Raw genomic sequence first — 23,537 nt, 5'->3', positions numbered from 1 at the left:
AACCGGATCATTGAAACGAACTGTCCGAAAGAACCGGTTCGCGGAAAAGAACCGAACTTCCCATCACTACCGCTTTGATCGCGATCGTCATTCTTTAGCGCTCGTTTTTTCCCCGGAAAGACTCTGTACAGCCCATATTTCTTTTATAAATATAATAAAACTAAAGACTTTTCAGAGATATGAAGGATGCAATACTACTCTATAGTTACTCAAGATTGACATGAGATTGACTGAAACTGAGTGTTTCACCCCCCCCCCCCTTTAAGCATTGATTTATGCTGAAAGAACCCTTGACATTACGCATTGACAAACATAGAAGCGCAGAGGATAGAGCAAAACAAATCACCAATCATGAATTAGAAGTCTAAAATGCCGGCGGATTTTAGACAAAGGCCTATGAGTTTGTTGCCCAGCCCTATTGTTTGAAATGCGAGAGGGCGTCCAAACTTGCAATTCTCCTATCACGTCAGGGCTTAAAGCTACACTGTGTAATTTTTTTTAGTTTATTCTTAGCTAAAAACACTTAGTTCTTTCAAAAATATATGTGCTCATTAATGTATATTTACTTCTTTCAAGTAATAAAGTATTCTCGTAAGTTTATAATATGCCATTGAAAATACATACGGGTGAGGGGTTCGAATGCCGGTCGCCATGTTGCTCCTCCATCTTGAAAGTGCATTAGCCAAAGAGGGACATACCCATAAGTTCAAGCTTCGCCTTTTGCGTTTTAACACTCGATGGCACCGTGTCAAATCTGAAGAGGGGGATTGCCATGTTAATCTTGGACTAAATCGGCCACCGTAGGAGTTGAAACGAAATCAGAATTGAGAAGAACAGAAACTAATATTCACTGGATGGTCTTATACCATTTCACCGCGAGATGGGGGAAAATATCACACAGTGTAGCTTTAACGTTAGTGGGAAGTTAGGATCATTTCACAGAATAATAATTGCTTAGCTGGGTCTTCAGGCTATGCAGTCTGTTGGTTATCCTCACCTCCAAATCAGATTTGTTCTTTCTTAACTTCACATTTAATCCCGTTTGTTACTGTGGAAATATTAGTAGCTACACCGCTCCTGTCTTCAAGTTTGAGACTTTGAGTTGTTAGTTCCGTCATCAATGTCTGATCTGGGCCGTAAAAGACATATGTAATGTATGCAGTCCCAGTGTTGTGCCGAATTTCGACCCCCTGCCAAATTATTTCCCCCCTCGTTGAAGTCACTACCTGATTGCCTAATCCTAACCCCTCCCCCACAACTAACCCTAAACCTACCAATACTGGAGTGTAATAATTTGCCGGGGGTCGGAATTCGACACAACACCGGAAACAGAATTGATTAGTTCACCTCTGGAGTCTTAGGGTTTGAGTCATTCATTTCGTTCACAAAGTCGTAACTCCATAGGCTGAATTGAGAAACAAAAAAGATCCTGTAAAGAACCAATGGCATGTTGCACATATGCGGTCAACACAAAATGAACGAATCACTCTCTGAGACAACTTGTTGTTTCCGAGTCATATTAAAGATTTATTATTTTGCCGCAAGTTGACTTGCAGGCCGTCTGCCGGAAGGTAATTATTTTAGTTTATAATCAGGTTTTTCTTATACAACGTATAAGATTTGTAATAATTACAATTTTTCTTATACAAATGCATTGCTTCACTTTTTAATTTTAAAATACATTTATTAACTACATTTTTAAATACATTTATTACATTTATTGTTTTAAATAAATTTATAACACTCCATTCACTGCCATTAAAGCTTGGAAGAGCCAGCAGGACATTTTTAATATAAGAATGTCTATACACCTACAGTCTCAGAAAAAAAGGTACAGTGCTGTCACTGGGGCGGTGTTACATACCCTAAGGTACAAAAGTGAAAAGATACATCTTTGTACCTCACCGCTAAATGGTACATATTAGTACCTTTTCGGTTTTGTACCTTAGGGTACAGTGACAACAATGTACCTTTTTTTCTGACAGTGTAGGATGGCTTGAGGGTGAATGCACTAATTAAAATTTTTAGGTAAACTATCCCTTTAAATGAAAAATAAATCCATTTTTGTGTGTGTGAACTGTTCCTTTAAATGAGTCTCCCCCACTGTGACAGCCTAGCTAATATGTTGATAAATAGCTGCCAGAACCCCCGAGCCAATTCCCAGTCTTTAAATTTCACGTTTGCTCTGTAATATTACCCAAAGATGAAGGGGTAACTGTGCAAAGCAAAGCGCCGAGTGTTGTGTGTCAGCCTCGGTGTCTTCCTCGGTCTAATTGTCAACTGATTAGCTTTGAGCAGCTTTAGGATTTAGAGTGTATTATGAGGAGGGAGGGAAGGAGGGAGAGGCAGCAAGAATACTGCTAGAGACTGAGGACCGGGGTGGGGAGGATTGCATCGGCGAGAGAGACACACTGAAATAATAGGGCATGTGAATTAGCCAAAGTGGATGCAGCGTCACTGAGAGGCGCAGAGTGAAAGTGAGGGAGTGAATGACGGCGAGGGACCGAAGGAATACGCATGTGTGATCAACACAAACGGGAAGGGTGAGAAGCCGAGCAGAGGAGAGGAGAGGCTAGGCTGCTTTACTGACTTCAGGCATTCTCAGGGCTGGAGCCGTCCATCCTATGCCTTGAGGAGGGCTGACTCTCTAACCACACGCTGCTGAGACACGCTTGGAGGGAGATTCAGATTCAGAGGACCCGTGGTCATGGCAGACATAGGTGAGTGATTCAAATCTCTTGTCTTTAAATCCTTTTTGTGATTCTGCTTCAAGTTTTTAACCATAATACGAGGTATAACTTTAAACACATAGACCTTCTGCCTTCAAAGGTCACGCTTTCTTAGGTTCGTAGCAATTGCATTAATTAACCCACCAGGTGAGCTGAAGCCCATTGTCTGAGAGGTGTATCCTTAGCGGGTGGGTGTTAAAATAAGGGCATGCTGGGAGCCAGACACCCAGAGTTAATGAGAGCCCCAGGGTATCCTCAACCCCGCCCAGCTCTCATACGCACTGCTGCTTTCCATCCCTGCCCTTTACACCTATAATGGAGAGTGCTGATATCGCAGGACATATCTATTGTGACTATGAATGGATCACAGGGAGTTTGATGAAGGGAAAGGTATGATAGCCCTCCTCTATGTCTATTTTCACTCTGCTTACCAGGGATTATCAGGGTGATTACTTACAGAAGAGATACAGAATTGTCTCTTGCTCTCTCTTTCTGGCTCTCTGCTTCTTGTTACCGTCAAAGTGTGCCAATGCAGATATTGTTTGACCTTTAATGTATTATAGTGGTATATTATATATGATATGAATGCATGCACATTTATACATATGTGTTTATGGAGTGAAGAATGTCCCAGCAGATCAATCACATTGACATGTTTGTCCACAGGCATCTTCATTTAGTCTTTAAAGTCATTACCGGCAAATGAAAATGAAAATTGACAATTGATTCATTCATTTTTAATGGAACATTGCTCTGTATTTTATTTAAAGAATTTATCTATATGTATCCTTCTGCAAAATGATGTAAAGTATGAGAATTTAATATTTATGCTTAATATGTAATTTAGCAAATTACATTTAATCTGCAAGATGCAGATTATTATTACAAATGAAATATAACACTGCTATTAAATTACTTGTATTTATAAAGATCAGATTTAAGTGAGTTAAGGTAATCTAAATGATGCAGCTTAATAACACATAATTTTCTATGATAATGTACATGGGTATTCACGGATTGCATGGATAATTAGATTACATTAAATAATTTGTAAGGGGACAATGCAATTTCATAAAATCAGTAAAAAAAGCCAGAATTAGTCAAGAGGCTATTTTTTTAATCTGTGGGCCCCTGGTCAAGATGTTAAAAGAGCAAAAAAATATGACACGGATATATATTGTTAGTAACAACACAAAACAAATCCAAAAGACATTACTTGGAAAACATAAAACGCACAACTGAAACAACCTTAAAACACCCCAACCCCCCCCCCCCCCCCGTAGTACTTTGAGATTCTTATGAATGAAAAGTGCATTATAAATAAAATCTATTGTTATTATTATTATTATTATTATTATTATTGAAAGGCACAAGACATACAGCCTATACAAACAAGAGAAACAACAGTTTCAAGTCTTTAGTAATAATCTCAACTTGCTACATGATGGTTATATATCAACAGATGGTTATGAATCTTAATAAAAAAATGTCTCAGAAACACTGTTATATCTGCTTGTTATTTTGAAATGTTGTGCAGGGCTGTTTGTGATGTGGTGACACACATGACTGTGTTTCAGAATCTCTCGGCGAGGCCCTGAAAGCCATCACTGTGAGCACAGAGCTGGTGGAGGAGGAGCTGAAGCCTCATCTGGATGTTCTGCTTACCCTCCTATTAGAGAAGAGTGAGTTTACACCCATGTGCTTATTAACTGCCCCTCAGCCTATTTATAAATCTCTGTGTATCTGTCAGTCCTTCAATTCATATGTATATCTATTGCAGCATCCAATCCTGGTGCCATGATCCATACAAGAGCCTGTAAAAAGCCATGATCACTTGTGAAAGTGACGTGTGTTGTTGCCAGATGCCCTACTGAGCGAGGGCATCATTTAGCGACGCACTCATTACACACTCATCCTACTGTGAGCTGCTATTTGCCTCTGCTTCCTTGAAGAAGTATGTGAGTGTGTAGGAAGACAATCCAATGTAGGGGGCAGCAGAGGGTCAGCTTATCTTCCTGCTGGCAGATTTGGGGCACAAGTAGGAGACAAGTAATCCGCATTTACATTTGAGAGAAGGAGAGAGGGAAGGCGAAGGAGAAAAAGGGTTAATCTCATTAATTATTTTCTCCTCTTCACTCCCCATCTTCTGCTCATTCTCACAAATTAGTTTGCACCAGCTGGCCCTTCTTGGCACATTCCTTGTGCTTTCGGATTGCAAATGTTAAAATCTAAAAATGGAAAAGCAGCCCCCGCAAAAGAACACAAGAGTAGATGTTACCATAGCAGCTAGGCTTCCTCTGACAGCTTGACCTGCCACCGTGGCTCTTGTGGATATCTTTTTTGAGGAGAACATGATTTTAATGACATATTTCCTCTTACTAGCATTTCTGTCTCCGGGGCAGATCCTCGTCAACTACTGTGAATTTGAACGGATTAGTCAGCTTCACTGTCAGGGCATCTCTGAAATGCACAGAGCAAAACCTGAGGGAGGAGATACAAGAAAAAGGGAAGCAACAGGAAGAAAGTGTGGTTTGACTTCACTGAAAAATAGGGAAGCTTTGTTAAAGCATTCAGTTGGAGAAAACACTGGACCTAGTCTCTTAATGAGTCATGTGGGTGTGTTTTGGACTTAACGTCCAATAAACCAATCAGAGTCTCATCTCCCATTCTCTTTAAAATCCAGTTTGCAATTGCAGCATAGCGGATTCCCTTTTTACATGGAGGAATTTGCGATTGGAAAGACTGAATGCTTCTCCAGAGAGGAATCCTTTTATTTTTGTAGGCATGCATATTACTAATGTTCCCTTTTAACTCAAAAAAATACTGTGCTATTGATTTTAGACCAGGTTTTTGTGGGTCAATGGCGCAGTCGTCGTCAGTTGCCTCAAAATAACAACACACCAAGAATGCGCCTGAACACACCTCGTTTTCAGACCAGCATGCCCATGGGCTAACAGATAGGCCTGGGTGGATTTGCTATTTTAACAACATTTAATGGTCCTGAAAATAACTGCATCGGGCCGAAACGAGAAAAAACACACGCTTGGTGTCGCATTGTGCCTGGTGTATGATTGGGCCCATATTATTTGATCTCAGTTTGTGTGTATTAGACATTATACAGACATTACAAACATGCAAAGAAAGTAATTAAATATATTTCAATCCCCAAGAGAAAGGAACAGCGGAAAAAATAGTCTCCAGTGGTGTTCTGCCCATTCTGGCTCAAGTCCTGAGGAAGAAGAGTCCCCTCACCTCTCAGGTCACCTTATTGGTGGCAGAGATGGCCAGAGAAGGTAAATTAGATTTATATTACAGTCTGTTACTTATGCAAGTGTTTTTTTTAACTTTAGAAATTTAGCCATTGGGGAGGAATGGCGTTTGGGGAGTAAAATGTGTGTTATTTTGGCAAGGTTGCCTGTTATATATACATCACATAATTGAGGTCGCTTTAACCCATGGACATGGAAAACAACCCATGGAAAAAAACGCAGTCTTGGCAACACAATGCAGTTGAGTTCTGTTGACAATTGACAACTAACTTATGCGTCGCTTCGTTGCTCTGATTGGTTGTAGGTCTATCCAATTGAGGTCTTTCCTGGTTCGGTTGAAACACACCCCATAATCACAGCCCAATGGAGCAGTATCAGACTCATATTCTGACTAGAATTGAGTATGACCACATCAGGCTAGCTTTTATAGACACCAGGCTCAAAAAACGAGAGCTCTCAAATCAATGTTAATGTTAATAGAAGGGGGAAACGCCGCCTCTACCGATAAATGTGTACGCTGCTTCTGTAGCCCTGCCCAAAGACTCGTGTAGCTAAACACGCTGAAGATAGCAAGACACAGGCCGACACTGGATTTGCAGACATAATGACAATGAAACTTCAACCTAAGTTATATAAACAGCTCGATAATAGGACTATTGTCTATTTTCACATGTTCACTCTTTAAAAAAAGCCCCCCCCCCCCCCCCCCCCATTGGAACCTTTCTTTTTAATACCAAAAAGTGTTTGTAATGGGTAAGATTGTTATTTTTTATGTTACAAATTATGTAATTATGTTTGTAATTATATTAAGCTTAATAGAAAAAGAGTTGTTTAATAGAAAAGAAAGCAATGTAAGGTTTCCAAAATTATGTAAAACATGACGTTTCTGCATTTGTGTGTGTTAGCTACTGTGAGGGAGCGCTGTATCGAAGCAGGTCTGGTGACCGTATTAATGCCTTTACTGAAAAGCACAGACCAGGACCAGCTGCTGCACACAGGCCGTGCAATTGGACGGATCTGCTTTGAAAATGGTGAGTGCAACTGTTCCTGCAAGTCTCTGAATTAACAGTTGAAAGTTTGAAATTTGGGCTTTCGTTTGAGAAGCTCCTTGTCTTGATGTGTCTCCACTTGGTCCCAAAGTTCCCTTCAGCTTCTTTGCTTTGGTCCTAACACAATTTTCATTCTTACCACAGAGTTTCATTCAGATAATAAATGCCAGGATCTTGATTCTGTGCGTCCTTCAACTTCTTGAACCTGTAGTTCTCCTGGTATTATGGTTCAGTGATCCGCATCTGGTATAGAGACATCTTGTGTGGAGTGATTCTTTGATCCTTTCTAAGTCCTTGGATTGACTTTCTCTTTTGTCAGCATCTGATGGCCTAGTTTTCTCTGCCTTTGTGCTGAAATGAAAGTTTCTTCTAAAGCACCAGAACTTCTGTCCAAGGTCTATATTGAATTGTTCCTCAGGTTGGTTATGCAGTTTGTGATTCGTCAAAAAGTAAAAAGTTCTTAGCTAACAAGATGCTTTAAATACATTTGGTGAGTCCCAATTTGCACACCATCCGTCCTAAATAGTTTTTGAAAACCAAATTAGTACATCCCAAATCGTAGTTTGTTAAAAAAAAATTATTCCAAAGATACGTGGATGGTCTATTTCCAGTTAGAATTCGAGGTTCAGATCCAGCTAATACTGCCACAACCCACCGTGAGTCTGGTGAGGATTTGATTAGAACTACAAACATGACAGATGTGTGAATCAGACAGATAAAGGGCTTTGAGTGAATAATTATAAGTATCTAACCTGACGAAAAGATACTTATTTAGTGTTATCCATATTTTATTTCATTTGCAACAGCATTGAGAACTTTTGTAATGATATATTTGACCATCAACTTTTAAACACATCAAAATATTCAAATTGCAAACACATGAGGGGAGTCTCCGCATGAAATACCCACGACTGGCAGATTAGCGTGCAACTACAATTCTGTCCGATAAGGCAGGAATTTAAATGAAATTGAATGCGGATGGTTTTACCTGTGATGAGATGATTGACAGAGCAGTTTAAATGTTGATAGGATGCATGTGACTAAGCAACAGAGCCATTAAAGATGTTAAAGTAGTACACCTACTATTCTGATACACCCTCAAAAGTATGTACTTTTTCTACACAAAAAAGAATAGGACATACTTTTAGGACATAGTATAAGTAGGCAAATTGGGATGCAAATTATTATTCTGCTCTTGTTTTGTTGAGACTTGGTTTGTGACTGAGCATTCATGACACACATTCAGAATAAATTAAATCACCATTCATTCTCTGTGCTCTTCTCTCCATGATTATTCTCACATCTTCTATAGCTCTCAATGCCCATCCCTCTCTTGGCTGTCTCTCCCTGTGTGCCCACTCACCCATCCACCCCATGTCTCTCTCTCTCAGCTGCTCAGCAGACGCAGCTGGTGGAGAATGGAGTAATCCCTAGGCTGGTGGCCATAATGCAGCAGTATCCTGAGAATGACCCGCTGGTAAATGTCTGCCTGCTGGCACTCTGCAACCTTGCTGATGTGGGTAAGACAAAAATAGAGAGCAGGGAAGCTCTAAAATCATATATTATAAAAAATACTGGCTGACTGGACACGGGCACACTTAGGGACACACCCTTTTTATTTATTTGTTATTCTGGCAATATGTTTTTTGTTTTATTTATTTTCATAACCATTAGTCTACATGGTCTAAAATGATACATTATTTATCTTTTTAAATGTAGTTATTATATTATTAAAGGAACACTCCACTTTTTTTGAAAATAGGCTGATTTTCCAAGTTCCTTAGAGTTAAACAGTTGAGTTTTACCGTTTTTGAATCCATTCAGCTGATCTCTATATCTGGCGGTAGCACTTTTAGCATAGTTTAGCATACATCATTGAATCGTATTAGACCATTAGCATTGCGCTCAAAAATGACCAAATGCTTTATTTTTTCAAAGATAATATATTTCCTATTTAAAACTTGACACTTCTGTAGTTTACATCGTGCACTTAGACCAACGGAAAATTAACAGTTTAGATTTTTAGACCGATATGAATAGGAACTATTCTCTCATTCTCTCACTCTCATTTTCTGTTGGTCTCAGTACACGATGTAACTACAGAAGAGCCACGTTTTAAATAGGAAAATATTGAAAGTCTTTGGTCATTTAAAAAAAAAAAGCTATGCTAATGGTCTAATCCCATTCAATGATGTATGCTAAGCTATGCTAAAAGTGCTACTGCCAGATACAGAGATTGTCTGAATGTATTCAAAAACGGTAAAACTCAACCATTTAACTCTAGGGTACTTGGAAAATAAGCCTATTTTCAAAAAATTGGAGTGTTCCTTTAAAGCTACACTGTGTGATATTTTCCCCCATCTAGTGGTGAAAAGGTATATGACCATCCAGTGAATAATAGTTTCTGTTCCTCTCAATTCTGATTTCGTTTTAACTCCTACGGTGGCCGATTTAGTCCAAGATTAACATGGCAATCCCCCTCCTCACATTCAACACGGTGCCATCGAGTGTTAAAACGCGAAAGGCGAAGCTTGAATTTATTGGTATGTCCCTCTTTGGCTAATGTACTTTCAAGATGGAGGGGCAACATGGTGACCAGCATTCGAACCCCTCACCCGTATGTATTTTCAATGGCATATTATAAACTTACAAGAATACTTTATTACTTGAAAGAAGTAAATATACATTAATGAGCACATATATTTTTGAAAGAACTAAGTGTTTTTAGCTAAGAATAAACTAAAAAAGTTACACAGTGTAGCTTTAAACATTTTTATATAATAGTTTTTTGTTGCATAACCGATAAATGACCGATTTTTACATTCTATATTATTTTGTCTGTTATTAAATCTTTACAAAAAAATAAAAACAAGTGAATTTAATCCTCACAACAGAATGATGATCCACAGTATGAAATGTGGATATTCATTTTAGGATATTCATTTATATTTATTAACTTTATAAATATTAACTTAAAGTGAGTGTTAGATGAGGGCAAAGTTAATTTAAACGTAAAAAAAGGGACATGCCAATAAATTCAATAGCATATTTTCATATTTTATAGCCATCCCATTCACAGCTTTTCTTTTCTTTTTTTTTCATAATATCTCTAATCTTTATTAGAGCTAGTGATTAATTCTGAGGTATGTCACTGTGTTCAGATGCTGCTCGAGAGGCTCTGGCAGAAGTGGGTGTGGCGGAGGTTTTGACCTATCAGTTGAAGCGGGCACCGGACGCTGAACGCCGGCATCTCATACTAGAGGTTCTTGGGTCACTGGGAGAGAGTGGTGAGCCATTTAAACCAGGTCCATACTTGAGCCTGGATTGTACACAACATTAATTGTATAGCTTACTTTAGATGAAATAAGATCTGTCTTGCGCTTCAGTCTCTGTCTAGAAGGGAACTGAAAATGTACTTGTGCGTGTCCTTGCAAATCCCTGTGTGATTGCATGTTCATGTCTCTTAGATGCTCTGAAATTGCAGTTTGTGGAAGCTGGAGTGCCCGAGGCTCTCTCTGAAATGATTCGAACTCTTCAGGGTGGCTCTGACACGCATGACCTCTGCAGCATCAAAGTGGCTTCAAACCTCATAGTGTCCCACCTATTGGGAGGTATATATAGTACATACATAGTACTTACTACATCTAACTCCATACATTAGGTTTAATCCACTTTTTATACACTATCACCAGTAACAGTGTGTCAGTACTATACTAACAATACTAATCCGTTTTATTTTATATAGCTTCCTTTATTAACCAAAATGGATGGATGAGTGATCCATTTAATTCAGCATCCTTTATTTAATTTAGACCTTTTCTAGCATCTGCCTTCCATTACAGATGAATCAATGCAGAAGTGTTTTGGGGAAGGGACAGGGATGGTGTATCAGGATGTTCTGTCCTGGCTGCAGTCATCAAACACTGAGCTGCAGCTGTCAGGAGCTCTGGCCATTGCTAACTTTGCCAGAAACGGTGAGGAGATGAATACAGATAGTTTTTTTTAGTGAATGTTTTGTCTGAATCACTTCAACTTTCTCAAGCATATCAGATCAGTAAGAATAGTGTCCCCTCATGTTTGTTCTTAGACAACAACTGTGTGAAGATGTTGGAATTAGGAGTTGTTCCTCATATTCTGGACCTGTTGGAGCAACATGTAGCTGAGGGAGATGTATCTGTGCAGCACGCTGGCCTCAGTGCACTTAGAAATCTCGCCATTCCAGGTTATTCGGTTCTGTTCTTTTCTATATAATTCAATATAATCAAGCTTCCTTCTGTAAATACAGTAGTTGAAAATCATTTTTGAGTTTCCTGAAAAGAGCAGCATGGCAGAACAGCAGTGTGTATTGGACACTGATCTCAAGCAATACAACTTTCCAGATTTATTCCTATCTATATTCTGTAGGTTATTATATTCATATATCATTCACCTGTAAAATCCTATCCTCTCTGTAAAATCCTTTAACTTATGTCAACATTATGAAACAATTTTGAACCTGGCTTTATCTAATTCTCAGACTTTTGTTCTGTAAATGAATGCAAATGAGTGCATATTTAAATAGATAATGCCATTAAATATATTAAACATAAGATTTTAGAAACCTTTAATCCAAAACAATTGGCACAATGTACTTTGATTAATCAACCTGGGAAGTATGTCTTGCCTTAACCTGCTGCCACATTCAGTCTAAGTTTCAGCTTTTTTCTGTCATCTTGCTCTCTCTATTTCCCCGATGTAGCCTCCAATAAGGTGCGTATGTTGGAGGATGGAGTCACCGAAAGGATCAGGACACTTCTGCGCTCGGACATGCCCCCAGTCCAGTTTAAACTGCTGGGCACTTTGCGCATGATGGTGGACGGCCAAGGTAACAAGTCAAGAAAACTGTAGATTGCTATCTGAATTTTTGGGCAGCAGATTAAAGAGACTAGTTTGCAGTTTCTCTAACAATAGTTGGAAACAAGGTTAAAACATTTGTGTACTTTAAACAACGGTGTATGGTCCCAGCTTACAAAAATATGTTTTTAAAATGTTTTGCTAACGTCCCCATTTAGGTATGAAAATATTATCTCTAAATGTTCTCTGTATGGTTCAAATCATAGTTTTTTTTTTTTAACCCTCATAGGGTCTGAATCTACAGTCTATGGTCTGAATACAATTTGGCTCTTAAAAACAAAAACAAAAAACAAACAAACATGTTTTTAAGACATTTGCTCTGTAATGTAAGACCCTGTATGTAAAGGGGGAAATGAGGACCATATAAATATTTTTTTAAAAATTGGTTAAGTGGGAACATTCCATTTTATAATTCAAACATTATAGGAACGTTACTTTTAAATGTTCTCCGAAATAACATTTAAATAAAGTTAAACGTTTGAGATTTTTTTTTTTCCATGAACAATGTACAAATAATGTTTTTATGCTAATCTTTTGAGAACATTATTAAAGAGGGTCATGGGGTTGATACCCAGGGAATGCATGAACTGATAAAATATATATCGAATGCATAACACTTTGGAGAAAAATTACTTAAATTCATACAATGTAAAGACTGAATAAGTGTGACAGTCCTGGTAGTAGTAAAAAAAGTACATTAATTTGACTGTTGAAGAGGAGGACATGACAACAGACAGGGTGTAATTTTTAGACAAATCTTGTTAAACTATACAATTACCTGCCAAATGACTATAATGGCTGATAAATTAACATTTCTCCTAACAACTTTAACCTGTTGTTCAAATGTAGGGAACATGGAGGCTGTAATTTCCAGCCCTTCAGTAAAGTGTGTTATTTTAGAGAGAGCCCTTAGACACCTCAGTATGCAGACAATAGGCCTGCAAGGGCTTTGACACACTTAATTACTGTCTGCACTCCAGTGATTTTCTTACGCTTGACAAAGGTGACCTGAGTAACTAAATACAGAGGTAAACAAACCTTAAAGTGCTGTCACGGTATTTCTTTTAAATTTGTAATGCCACATTAAATGTATCACCAGTTATTTTGCCATGTTTTCTCTCTTCATTTCTACCCGTAGAGGAAGCGGCTTCAGTTTTAGGGAAGGATGAAGCTTTGTTAACACGAGTCATGGAGTGGTGCGAGGCTAAAGATCACGCTGGTGTTAGAGGCGAGGCCAATCGCCTTTTAGCAGCTCTCATAAGACACAGCCGAAACCCTGTGAGTTTTAGACACACACATAATGTGTAACTGTAGTCATTAGTGCTGTTTATCTAAAATATCACCCTTTCTTGTCTTTAAAGGAAGTCATCCAAACTGTCATTAAAGCAGATGGAGTCCAACATCTCATCTCAATGGCTACCAGTGAGCACGTCATCATGCAGAATGAGGCTTTAGTTGCTTTGGCCATTGCCTCTGCAATAGACATTGGTAAGACTATGGTTGTGTCCTAAATGACATACTATACACGTATACTATGCACTATCCCCCTACCCTTCCACTACAAAAGGAAAGCAGCGACATTTGAGTGCATGATGTATCCAACATACCAGAATTCTACTGTTTTTGAAATTGAAAATATCCAGATTCACTATACATTACTCACTAATGTAGTCCACTCGAATGAGTCAATACAAACAAGTGCTCCTGAAGTACTGTGGGCTCTGTGAACATTTTTAGGCAAGACATAGGAATTAGTTTGAAGCGGTGCTCGCATGCAGCGGCTATCCGTTGAGTGTACATGTTATTGTCGTTCATATTAGTTCACTTGATACTGTCCAGTATGGTTTTGTAACCTCTACAAAGGGCTGTCCCCTTAAATAGTGCTCTATATAAGGGTAAATGGGGTGTATTCAGACATAGCTTATTGAAATATTGTGTGGGAAAAAAGTTACTATTTAAGTAAAAAAAAAAAGACATTTATATATATAAAAATGGTATAGAATAATACACAAATTTAGATGTACCTTATGTTTTTATAGAATATACAACCTAGGAGTTGTTAAAGGGGTACTTCAGCGCTGGGAAGATGAATCTGTATTTAAACTGGGTCATCAATGCAGTAGAAATGTGAAATTATTTTTGAATTTGGTGTCTTCTAGACTGAGAAAAGACAGAAAATGTATTTTTTGTCCCATGGGGATGAAAGACTACAATTCCCAGAATGCTTCGCTGCCCTGTGCCATTACCAACGCCACCAACTTGATTACAGTGACTGAGTTAGAGAAGACACTACAATTAAAAACTGAACGTGTCTGTTCAATATAATGAGTGAGTCACCGCGCGAGTATCACAGCACTGAGCACTAACTGCACGAGTGATGAGAGCTGAGGTAATCGCGACTACACTCGCGGCATACATTCACAAAGCGAGTTCAGTCTGGCGTGTTTCAGTTCATGCCTTTACAAGCTTAACTTTCATATAAATTAATTTGAGAAGTTAAAAGACTTACATTGCTCACCATAGCTCCGTTTAAATGAGTGCCCGTAGATGGGTTGAGCTCTGACTGTGATCTCCCATCCCCCATGCCCGGGTTCAGAACATGCGGAAATGGCTCCCTCTGCTGGCTGTAGTCTTTAGCCTTTGGCCAAACATTCCTCCTATGATGCAAATATCGTGAATTTGCGTCATAGGTAGGGCTGTAACGATACACCAAAGCCACGATTCGGTTCGTATCACGATTTTTGACCCACGGTACGATACAAACCTCGATATGGGGGGGAAACAAAACAGTTCAAAAGATATTTTGAGGGGAAAAAAATAATCTATCAGTGTGTCTCCAGCATCTGCATGTTGGTTGTGTTGCCGGCCAGTTGGGGAAGCTTCTTGAAACATTTACGGCAAATTGTGTGGGTCTTGTCAACTAAACGATTGCCATCCTTGCTCTCCAACGGGTAGCCGAAATGTTGCCATACTGCTGACTTAAAAATTGGACCTGGACAGGAAGGATAATTCTGGGAGTTGGAAGGGGTGTGTCGCGATTCTGCCTTCTCACATCGCGATATAGGTTCGTGGACCTGCATATTGCGATTTCGATTTCATATCGCATATCGTTACAGCCCTAGTCATAGGAGGAATTTTTCCAGAAATAAAATGCATAGAGTGCCTGTAGCTGCCAGCTGAGCTCTCCCTGCAAGCTGAGTGTTATCTCCCACCCCCCATGCGCGGATTCAAAACATGCGGAAATGGCTCCCTCTGCTGGCTGTAGTCTTTAGCCTTTGGGCAAACATTCCTCCTATGATGCAAAAATCGTCAATTTGCATCATAGGAGGAATTTTTCCAGAAATAAAATGCATAAATCTCTTGTCTTATGGAGATATGAGGGGGGAAAGCACAATCATTTGAATATACTCCAGGGTTTCTACTGATAAAAAGGCCATATGCTAATCGCTGAAGTAACCCTTTAAACAGCAGTTATTTACGGTGCTTGATTCGGATCTGTCAGAACTTCATTCCAAAAGTGCTGATATGTAGTCCAACAGTGGGACATTTTGCTATTTATAGCACTTCTCTTCTCTGTGTATGCATTTCAGTCTGTCAGTCTGTGTTAGCGGTGAGGTTTTTTCAGTGACTCTTTCTGCAGGACTCATTGTTGCGCAAGTAGGTGATGGCAAGTGACTGCCACAGTGAGTCATTGAACCATTCATTGACCTGATTCGTTCAAAAACACTTATTTATTCTGGACAGAAACATCACTACTGTGGCTGCATATGAAATTGCACGCTCCCTGAGTAAGTACTTGTTTTAAATTAGTAATTGTAAGAATAAGTAAATGTGTAGTATGTAATGTAATCTGGACGTACTACATTTGTCATGAAGTCAGTGCCAGTTTCATTACCATTCACAAATGTTCTAATGCGGCCTCATGGGAGAGTACAATGTGTCAATGTGTACTTCAGAATCTTGTTGAAAGTAGTAGGTAATTCAAGTACTTTTTACCTACTGTTTTAGGATTTTTTTATATATATATATTTGGACATATTGGACATTTTACATATTTATATATTTGGACTACCCTTTTCTTGCTCAGTTTTTTTTACCTAGAATATAGTTGGTAATAATACATTGGTGTGCAGGCTGTGTGTAAATTATTGACAAGTATTTATCAGTAAAACGGTGCATAAATGATTAATAAATTCAAAATGGAAAATATTTTGACAGTTTTACTCAAATACTATAAGTTGGAAAAATCGTTCTGGAAGTCCATTTTTAGGGCTCAGCTATTCTTTAAAATTCAGAGTGATTTTTAAAATGGTTATCAACCTGGATGCGAACAGGACTTTAGGCCAATTCACACTGCACCAACAGAAGGCAACAGACACTTTTGGCATTGTCAGATCAGTGCTTTACCCCGTTGGCGTCTGTTGGCTTTCGTCGCCTCTTGTTTTTGCCATTTGATGTTAAATCTCTGTTTGTCAGGTCGTGGGATGTCTGAAAAGTGATGTACTGTAAATCAGGCGATTGTCCACGTTGGTCAGCGTCTTTCTCTGCAGTGTGAATTAGCCTTTTTGCTTATAGGCTGGTCACTGAACACTGAATTATGTGATGTCCCCATACATCTCTAATCTTGTTATTTGCATGCCACTTATTCTTCTGTGCAGAGGCGGTCCAAGAACCTTTTCTGGATGCAGATCTTCTTCCAACATTGCAGAAGATGCTAGATGACCCTGTTGTAGCCGTGGAGGTCAAATTCAGTGCTTTAGGCCTCATCTGCAGCCTAACCAATTCCAGTCAGTATCGCAAAATTAACAACAAGATGTGAATATTGGATGGATGGATGGATGGATGGATGGATGGATAGATAGATAGATAGATAGATAGATTTTATTTATTACTTTTATGCATTTGTAGATGTATACGTTTTATGACAGTTTAGCACATTTCCCTCTAAATTCTTGTTTGAATTTACTATGGATGTTGACGTGACATCATTCCCAGTGCATTATGGGAATTAGACACTCTTAAGGCCTGTTTACACAAAGGACGATAGCTATAATGATAAAGATATCAGATTATTCATGGTATTTTAAAGTGCCCACGATAACAATATGGCGCACGTTCATTATTGTGATATCGTATTACTAGCCTGACAAGCCAGACCCACATCAAGATGTTTGGTCTGGAAACTCACCATAGACAGGGCTCAATCCGAGGGGTGGGATAAACGGTTGTCTTTCAAACTCCCTCTGCACGCGATAGGATAGGGCTACACCAACCGGAGCAACGAAGGTGAAAGGGAGCTCGCTGAATGATTAAACATTCGCCGTATCCGGTCGGCTAAACTCCGAACACATCTTCCCTTTTTAAGAATGACTTCAGTGCCGCTCTTTGTTCTTTTCTCAGAGGAAAGCTTAACTCCAAGTCTTCCGGAGGCGCGGGAAGAGCTGATTCGAAAGACCGCCGCCGTTTGCCAGTTTCTGTGTTGACTAGAAGACTGTGTTACTAGAAGCACACAAACGCAACTCAGCCTACATGATGTGATTAGGCCGTCCAGATTCTGAGGAATACAGCTCAGATAGGAATTGAGAGTTGCTAGACCACACTTGCGGGCAAATTAAATTTGCTGCCGCTAGGGTGCGTCTAGATTTCTAGGCTATCGTGTTACCGTTTACCGGCACATGTCTGATAGATAGCCAGACAGACAGACAGACAGACAGACAGACAGACAGACAGACAGATACCCACCATAATTCTAATCTACACTATTGCATTGTCATTGGTTTCCAAGACAATATTATTGTACAATATCAGGGTTGCCAGGTCTGTGCAGTTAAATTAGCCAAATGCACAGTCAATCATGCAATTTTCTCCATTTGGCAGCAGAATTCTGCACTGAATCTGTATGTCTGGGGAGTGTTTTGGGGGTGTTGTTGTGCCAAAATCATATGTATAGGGGTGTATATCAACCCACAGAAATGTTTTTTTACCTGCAGCACCAACTTAGTCCAATTCCAAAGGAAAACCGCAGGCTTGGCAACACTGAGAGAATTAGTTTTCCTGATAATTTACTCACCCCCATCTCATCCAAGATGTTCATGTCTTTCTTTCTTCAATCGAAAATAATATATTTTCCATATAATTTATTTCAATCGCAACCAATGGGTTGAAAGTCCAAATCAATGCAGTTTTAAAGTGCATGAACATCTTGGATGAGATGGGAGTAAAATATCAGGACATTTTCATTTTGAAGTGAACTAATCCTTTAAGAGGTTATTATAATAGGGTAATTCATATACTTTTGAGAGGCTTACATGCAATTATAGAGCAAGTTTTCAAATGATTCAACAACTTTGTTTTTAAACTAATGGACAAGCTCATACCGTACAGAATTACACTACACTTACACTCATAATCACAAACAGAAACAAAAATTCTCGCTCCAAAATACCCGAGATGACGAAGGAAGTAGTTTCACCTCGTCTTTTTATTTTACATATACTGTCTATATGGTCCTTCCAAGATACCATATCTCTCATTACTTATGTTGTGTATAGCTAACTGATGTGTTCCTTGGTATAACTACAAGCATATTTAGAAAGCCAGATTTAAACTAAACTATATCTTCCTATTTACCTCTTCTCATCATTTGCCTTTTCTTTCTCTCTCACAGGCATGTTAAGGGAGCAGATAACATCTCTAAACCTGAGGGATACCCTGTCCAAACTGTCCACTCACACCAGCACAAAGCTGGCTAAGCAGGCCGACACAGTGATGGCTGTTCTTTCTGAAACTGCCTAGACTGGCACATCTTGCATAGTCATCCTTGTGAGCATATTTTCAGACAGTTCATCCCCCATAAGGACAGTAAAATAAAAAGTTTCTCCATCTAGCTTGGCATATAGTCAGATTGAAGCAATATAAATGTACCCCAACAACTTCAGAGAAAGGTGGTGTGATTTCATCATCTAAAGTAGGAAGAAGTCAGTTTGTCCAAGATAGATGTCATTTGTTGTCAGCTATCTCAGGGACAGGGACACTTCCACAGGGAGACAGACTATCCATCAGACATCAGTAATGAACCTGCTGCCCTCTGTAAATTCATGAGGGGTGTTCAGTGGAAAATATCTTGGTAAATATCTGCAAGTTTATTCTCCATGGACTTCTGTTGTATGAGCACTAAATCTAACAAAGCAACTGTATCTATCTATGAGCTTGCTGTCCGTCCATGGAAATTAATTCATAACAAACATTTAATTTTATGTTGCATACCAATTTTATGTTGCATACCAATGTACCACACTGCTGTTAACATGAGTTGTGTTATACTTGTCTTGCGGTTTCTTTTATCAGAGTATGTTAACTGCTGATTGATATTTCATCTTAAAGTTATAAAATGTGGAATGAAAAAAAAAAAGGTTATAAAATAGTATGTCTCGGGTTGTAATGTTTATTTTCATATCATAGCTGGCCTTACTACTTTAGTTTTATTGTGTAGGGCTTTTTAATGCAGATTCTTTGATCATGTTGATCATTTATTCCTAGCTAGCCATGAGCACAAACCTTAATCTCCATATCGTGAAAGCAATAGCCAGAAACATATCAAGAACAGTTCTTGAGCTTCCTAAGTCTAAATAAAAAAGCAATTGTCATTGATACCTTTAGCAGTGTTGTGTAAATGCTATTGTTGTGTTTGCATCTTTGTATCCATGTCTTAACTCAATTTCCGTCAGAAAAAGTCAGACGATTGATGAAACGGAACAATTTTAGTGTCTACTGTGTCAGAGGAGACTGTCTACGAGTGTCTGGCCTGTATATTTCCTAGAGACGAATGGCCTGGGGCAACATCAGACTTCAGATTTAACAAGCTGAATGTGTGAGGTTGCTGGGAAGTGGCCAATTTTAGAAGGCAGGCATGCAGCGCTGAAGATCACCAGGCTTTTCACAGCTTGATAAATAGCACAATATTCATCTGTCCTTCGTAGATGCTGCACTAATGGGTGTTGATTACATTTTTAAATAAATAGACTATTTTTGTGTGTGTACGTACGGTTTACCAGAACAGCTTGTTTCTGGCAATAAAGTGAAAATACAGCAGAGGATGCCTGGTGTTATTTATATAATGATGTTTAGACATTTCAAGCATGAATATGTGTGTTTATATACATACATACATTATATATCTACAAGGATGTAGGAAGACTGTAAAGCCAGCATATTATAATGATTTATACAGGATCATGTGAGGCTGACATTTAGCTTTCCCCTCGCAGGAAGAAAAGAATAAAACAAAACAAAAAGAATTATTTCACAAACAATTTCTGCAAGTTTTGAATGGTGCAAACTGCAAATATATACACTAACACACTTTATAATAGAATGATATTGTCTTATAATTACATGATTATTATACATGGATGATGTAGAAAGTTTAAAAACAAAAATGCTATCATCCTCATTGGAACAGTCTTTTTAGTGAACCGCGTATGAACACTGTCCACTAGATGGAGACAATTGAAACACTTGACTACTAGAAAGCATGCGTTTATTGCAGATTTCAGATAGCCAGCACAGCAGGTCGTTTCAACCGTCATGGGGAGAAAACTTTATTATCGTGATAAAGGAAAAGCTGAAAACCCAGTTCAGTAAGTATCTATTTGCTGACTAATTTGATTTCATGCCAATTACGATTTAGGGGTGGGCCGGGCACAACCTAACCCGGGTTATAACACACATTGGTTTAAAACTTTCCACACATGCCAGGATGACGAAAAGTGTATGTTTAGGCTAGGGGAGAGCAGGGGCGAAAATACCATTTTTCAGAAAAACGTAATTTTAAAAGAAAATGTTTTAGACAGAGATGGGTCAAGACCGAGATGTTTTAGACAGAGATATATATTTGCTCTGGTCAATAACTTACAACCTATCAGTAGCAGGTGGTATTTTGTACAAATGCAGAACGACTACTGTATAATTTCACTTTGAACACAAGATGCAGATTGTTACTTTTGACCCCATCAAAAGTAACACAACAATATAAGCTAAATTGTTTTGTTTTACTCTTGTTTTTATTAAACATACCTGATATGACCTTGTTAATATGTAACTGCAAACATTTTGTAGCTACTTTATCTTTGCAAAAAAAAAAAAAAAAAAATACATTTTCCGTTTAAATTTTAAGTTTAATCAAATGTTTCAAATATAACCTGACAATACAAACTTGTAGGTTTAGAATATTTTTTTGTGCAATGTCAATCTATTTGATAATTTTTTTTCTTCAACAATAAGAAGAATATGAAAATTAAATTAGCATATGCATATATATATATATATATATATATATATATATATATATATATATATATATATATATATATATATATATATATATATATATATAGAGAGCGAGAGAGAGAGAGAGAGAGAGAGAGAAGTCCTGCCATAAACACGATTTAGCTACTTTCATACTTACTGAAAAACTCTGAAAAGACAGGATAACAGCTATAAATAATCTGTAGATTAATCATGACACATGAAACGAGAAACACAACTTGCAATTAGAAAAAAAAGTAGGCCTACCGCTTCAGTAATTTACTTTCCGTCCCAACCGCGGGAAACGATTACGAAATCACATCATTTTTGGCAGATCCATCAAAGGGTGCGTGCTGAACGTGCTGTCATAGCTTGGAAAGCAAACTGAGAAAATCGCTTTGTTAATTTCGTCCCGCGTTTCTTTCGCCCCGGTTCTCCCCTACTGTGTCAACACTATTTAGAGAAAAATTGCGACAAAATTAAATATCGTTTGGAAGATATAGCAAAAGTAAATTTCTTAATTTAATTTTTCATCTTAGTTTTTTTGTGTGTATTTAAAATAAGACAAATATGTTTTTTTTAAAATCTTATATCCGTTAATTAACCAAGCCTGCAGTCTCCCTCTCATTTACTGAAGCTTTCGCGCCTCGATCGCCCCCCGGTGACCGGTCCCAGTATAGCCGCCCCTCTGTGATTTCTAATGGACGCGAGGCAAACTAAATAATAAAATTACACTTCAAAAATTTTCCCCCAAAGTTAGTTTATGTCACTGAAGGCAGTTATCATCACGATGATTTCATTTCAGGTGTTCGTTTTAGAAATAAGTTTAGTTTGAGTTAGTTATTTGATGCTATAAAAACGGGGGGTGTGACGTCATGATTGACAGCTGAGACTGACGGCTTCTCTGAGTGAAGTTGTCACTGAGGCACTAACGGACTTTTTTCGAAATTTTTGGGAGCAGATTAGAGCTTTAGCTTTAATTTCTACATTTCCATAACTGTTTATTTCACACCAACATAATTAATTGTTCTGCATCTGCGAGAGTGTGGGCGGGCTTTTGATGTCGCGACTGTACTTCCTGCTCTACTTCCTGCGCTCTACTGCGCAACTCCGGTCCCGAAATCGCTACTGCGCAGACTCGTCCCAAGATGTCCGCGCCGTGCAAGGCCGCCTGAAAGCTTCAAATATGGCAAGCGGAAACGGATGATGTCGAGTCGTCCATATTTTTTTACGGTCTATGTAATTAACAGATAGGTTTTTTTTGGGGGGTGGGGGGGGTGGGTGTGGGGGTGGTGGAAAACTCAGTTTCGGTCAATCTCATGTCAATCTTGAGTACCTATAGAGTAGTATTGCATCCTTCATATCTCCGAAAAGTCTTTAGTTTTATTATATTTATAAAAGAAATATAGGCTGTACTGCTTCCCGTCATTTCTGCGTTCAAAGCGGTTCAAATGCAGCGCTGCCTTCCCGGAATGCTGTGCTTGAAGCGTTGAAGTCGCTTGATGAATAAAGTGGAGCGTGGCGCGAACTATAACGACATAAATGTTCACGGGCGAGTGGATCTGCAGCTGAGAGTGTTTATGGGGCGTGCATTTGCTCTCTCGCCTCTAGTCACGCGGGCGCGCACCCTTCCGGGAGAAGAGCCTGTACGGCCCATACGAGGACCTTCCGCTCTGTTGACGTTGAGCCGAGCCATACTCGAAAAAAACTCTCAGAAACTTGTGAGAAACCGGAAGGAGTATTTTTGACGCATTGTCAAATTTTAACATAGTTCAACTGCACTGTGTTGCCAAATCCGCGTTTTTTTCCCACGGGTTGTTTTCTATGTCTGCGGGTTGAAGCAACTTTTATGTGATAGACCCATGAGTGCGAATTTTAGCAGGCAACCTTGCCAAAATAACACATTTTACCAAATGCCATTTCCCCCCTGGAGAACCCCCTTCTCTATTGTTTAGGTCTAGTAGTTGGTGGGTTTTGTTGTAAAAACTTGGCAACCCCATCTGCACGCGTGCTGAAATCAGGCTGAAATACACAATCTTTGCCGGTGTTGTAAAAAAATGAAATAATTTAATGATACACAGAGTACTTACCCAACATGATCATCATTTCTGAGAAAAATTGTGAAGGTGAATGCATATACAAACAAGCTCTCCGTTTAAAATTCGAAAAAATATAATCCAAGCCCTTTGATGACGTGTATGATTACGTTCCTGTTGATCATCTGTCCGTCATCGTTTAAAGCCCGCCCTGATGATTTCATTGTTCCGAACAGTTTCTGTTCGGGGATAATT

The 23,537-nt window shown here is 38.8% G+C and overlaps 1 protein-coding gene and 1 long non-coding RNA gene across 2 annotated transcripts; both read left to right on the top strand.

Annotated features, from left to right (window-relative positions):
* The first annotated feature begins 2,216 nt into the window (after positions 1-2,216).
* Positions 2,217-20,031, top strand: si:dkey-191g9.5 (rap1 GTPase-GDP dissociation stimulator 1-B). Its single transcript, XM_067421547.1, has 14 exons — positions 2,217-2,720; positions 4,307-4,411; positions 5,900-6,022; positions 6,904-7,029; positions 8,439-8,567; positions 10,209-10,334; positions 10,515-10,658; positions 10,890-11,021; positions 11,135-11,269; positions 11,786-11,911; positions 13,079-13,218; positions 13,302-13,428; positions 16,599-16,727; positions 18,608-20,031. The coding sequence occupies exons 1-14, from the start codon at positions 2,708-2,710 to the stop codon at positions 18,733-18,735; spliced, it is 1,683 nt and encodes a 560-aa protein (XP_067277648.1). The 5' UTR covers positions 2,217-2,707; the 3' UTR covers positions 18,736-20,031.
* LOC137045079 (uncharacterized) lies at positions 14,153-16,003 on the top strand. Its single transcript, XR_010898684.1, has 2 exons — positions 14,153-14,630; positions 15,069-16,003. It is a non-coding gene; the product is annotated as an uncharacterized lncRNA (long non-coding RNA).
* Positions 20,032-23,537: the final 3,506 nt, after the last annotated feature.

This window comes from Pseudorasbora parva, chromosome 17 (genome assembly GCF_024679245.1).
Source record: "Pseudorasbora parva isolate DD20220531a chromosome 17, ASM2467924v1, whole genome shotgun sequence".
NCBI classification, from domain to species: Eukaryota; Metazoa; Chordata; class Actinopteri; order Cypriniformes; family Gobionidae; genus Pseudorasbora; species Pseudorasbora parva.
The sequence above is the reverse complement of the archived record's forward strand: the minus strand, read 5'-3'. Positions and strand labels throughout refer to the sequence as shown.

Bases quoted from the DNA above. Each gene is read 5' to 3' on its own strand.
- si:dkey-191g9.5 (XM_067421547.1), top strand. The intron at 6,023-6,903 runs GTAAATTAGATT...TGTGTGTGTTAG, and splicing joins GGCAGAGATGGCCAGAGAAG to CTACTGTGAGGGAGCGCTGT. The intron at 11,270-11,785 runs GTTATTCGGTTC...TCCCCGATGTAG, and splicing joins TAGAAATCTCGCCATTCCAG to CCTCCAATAAGGTGCGTATG.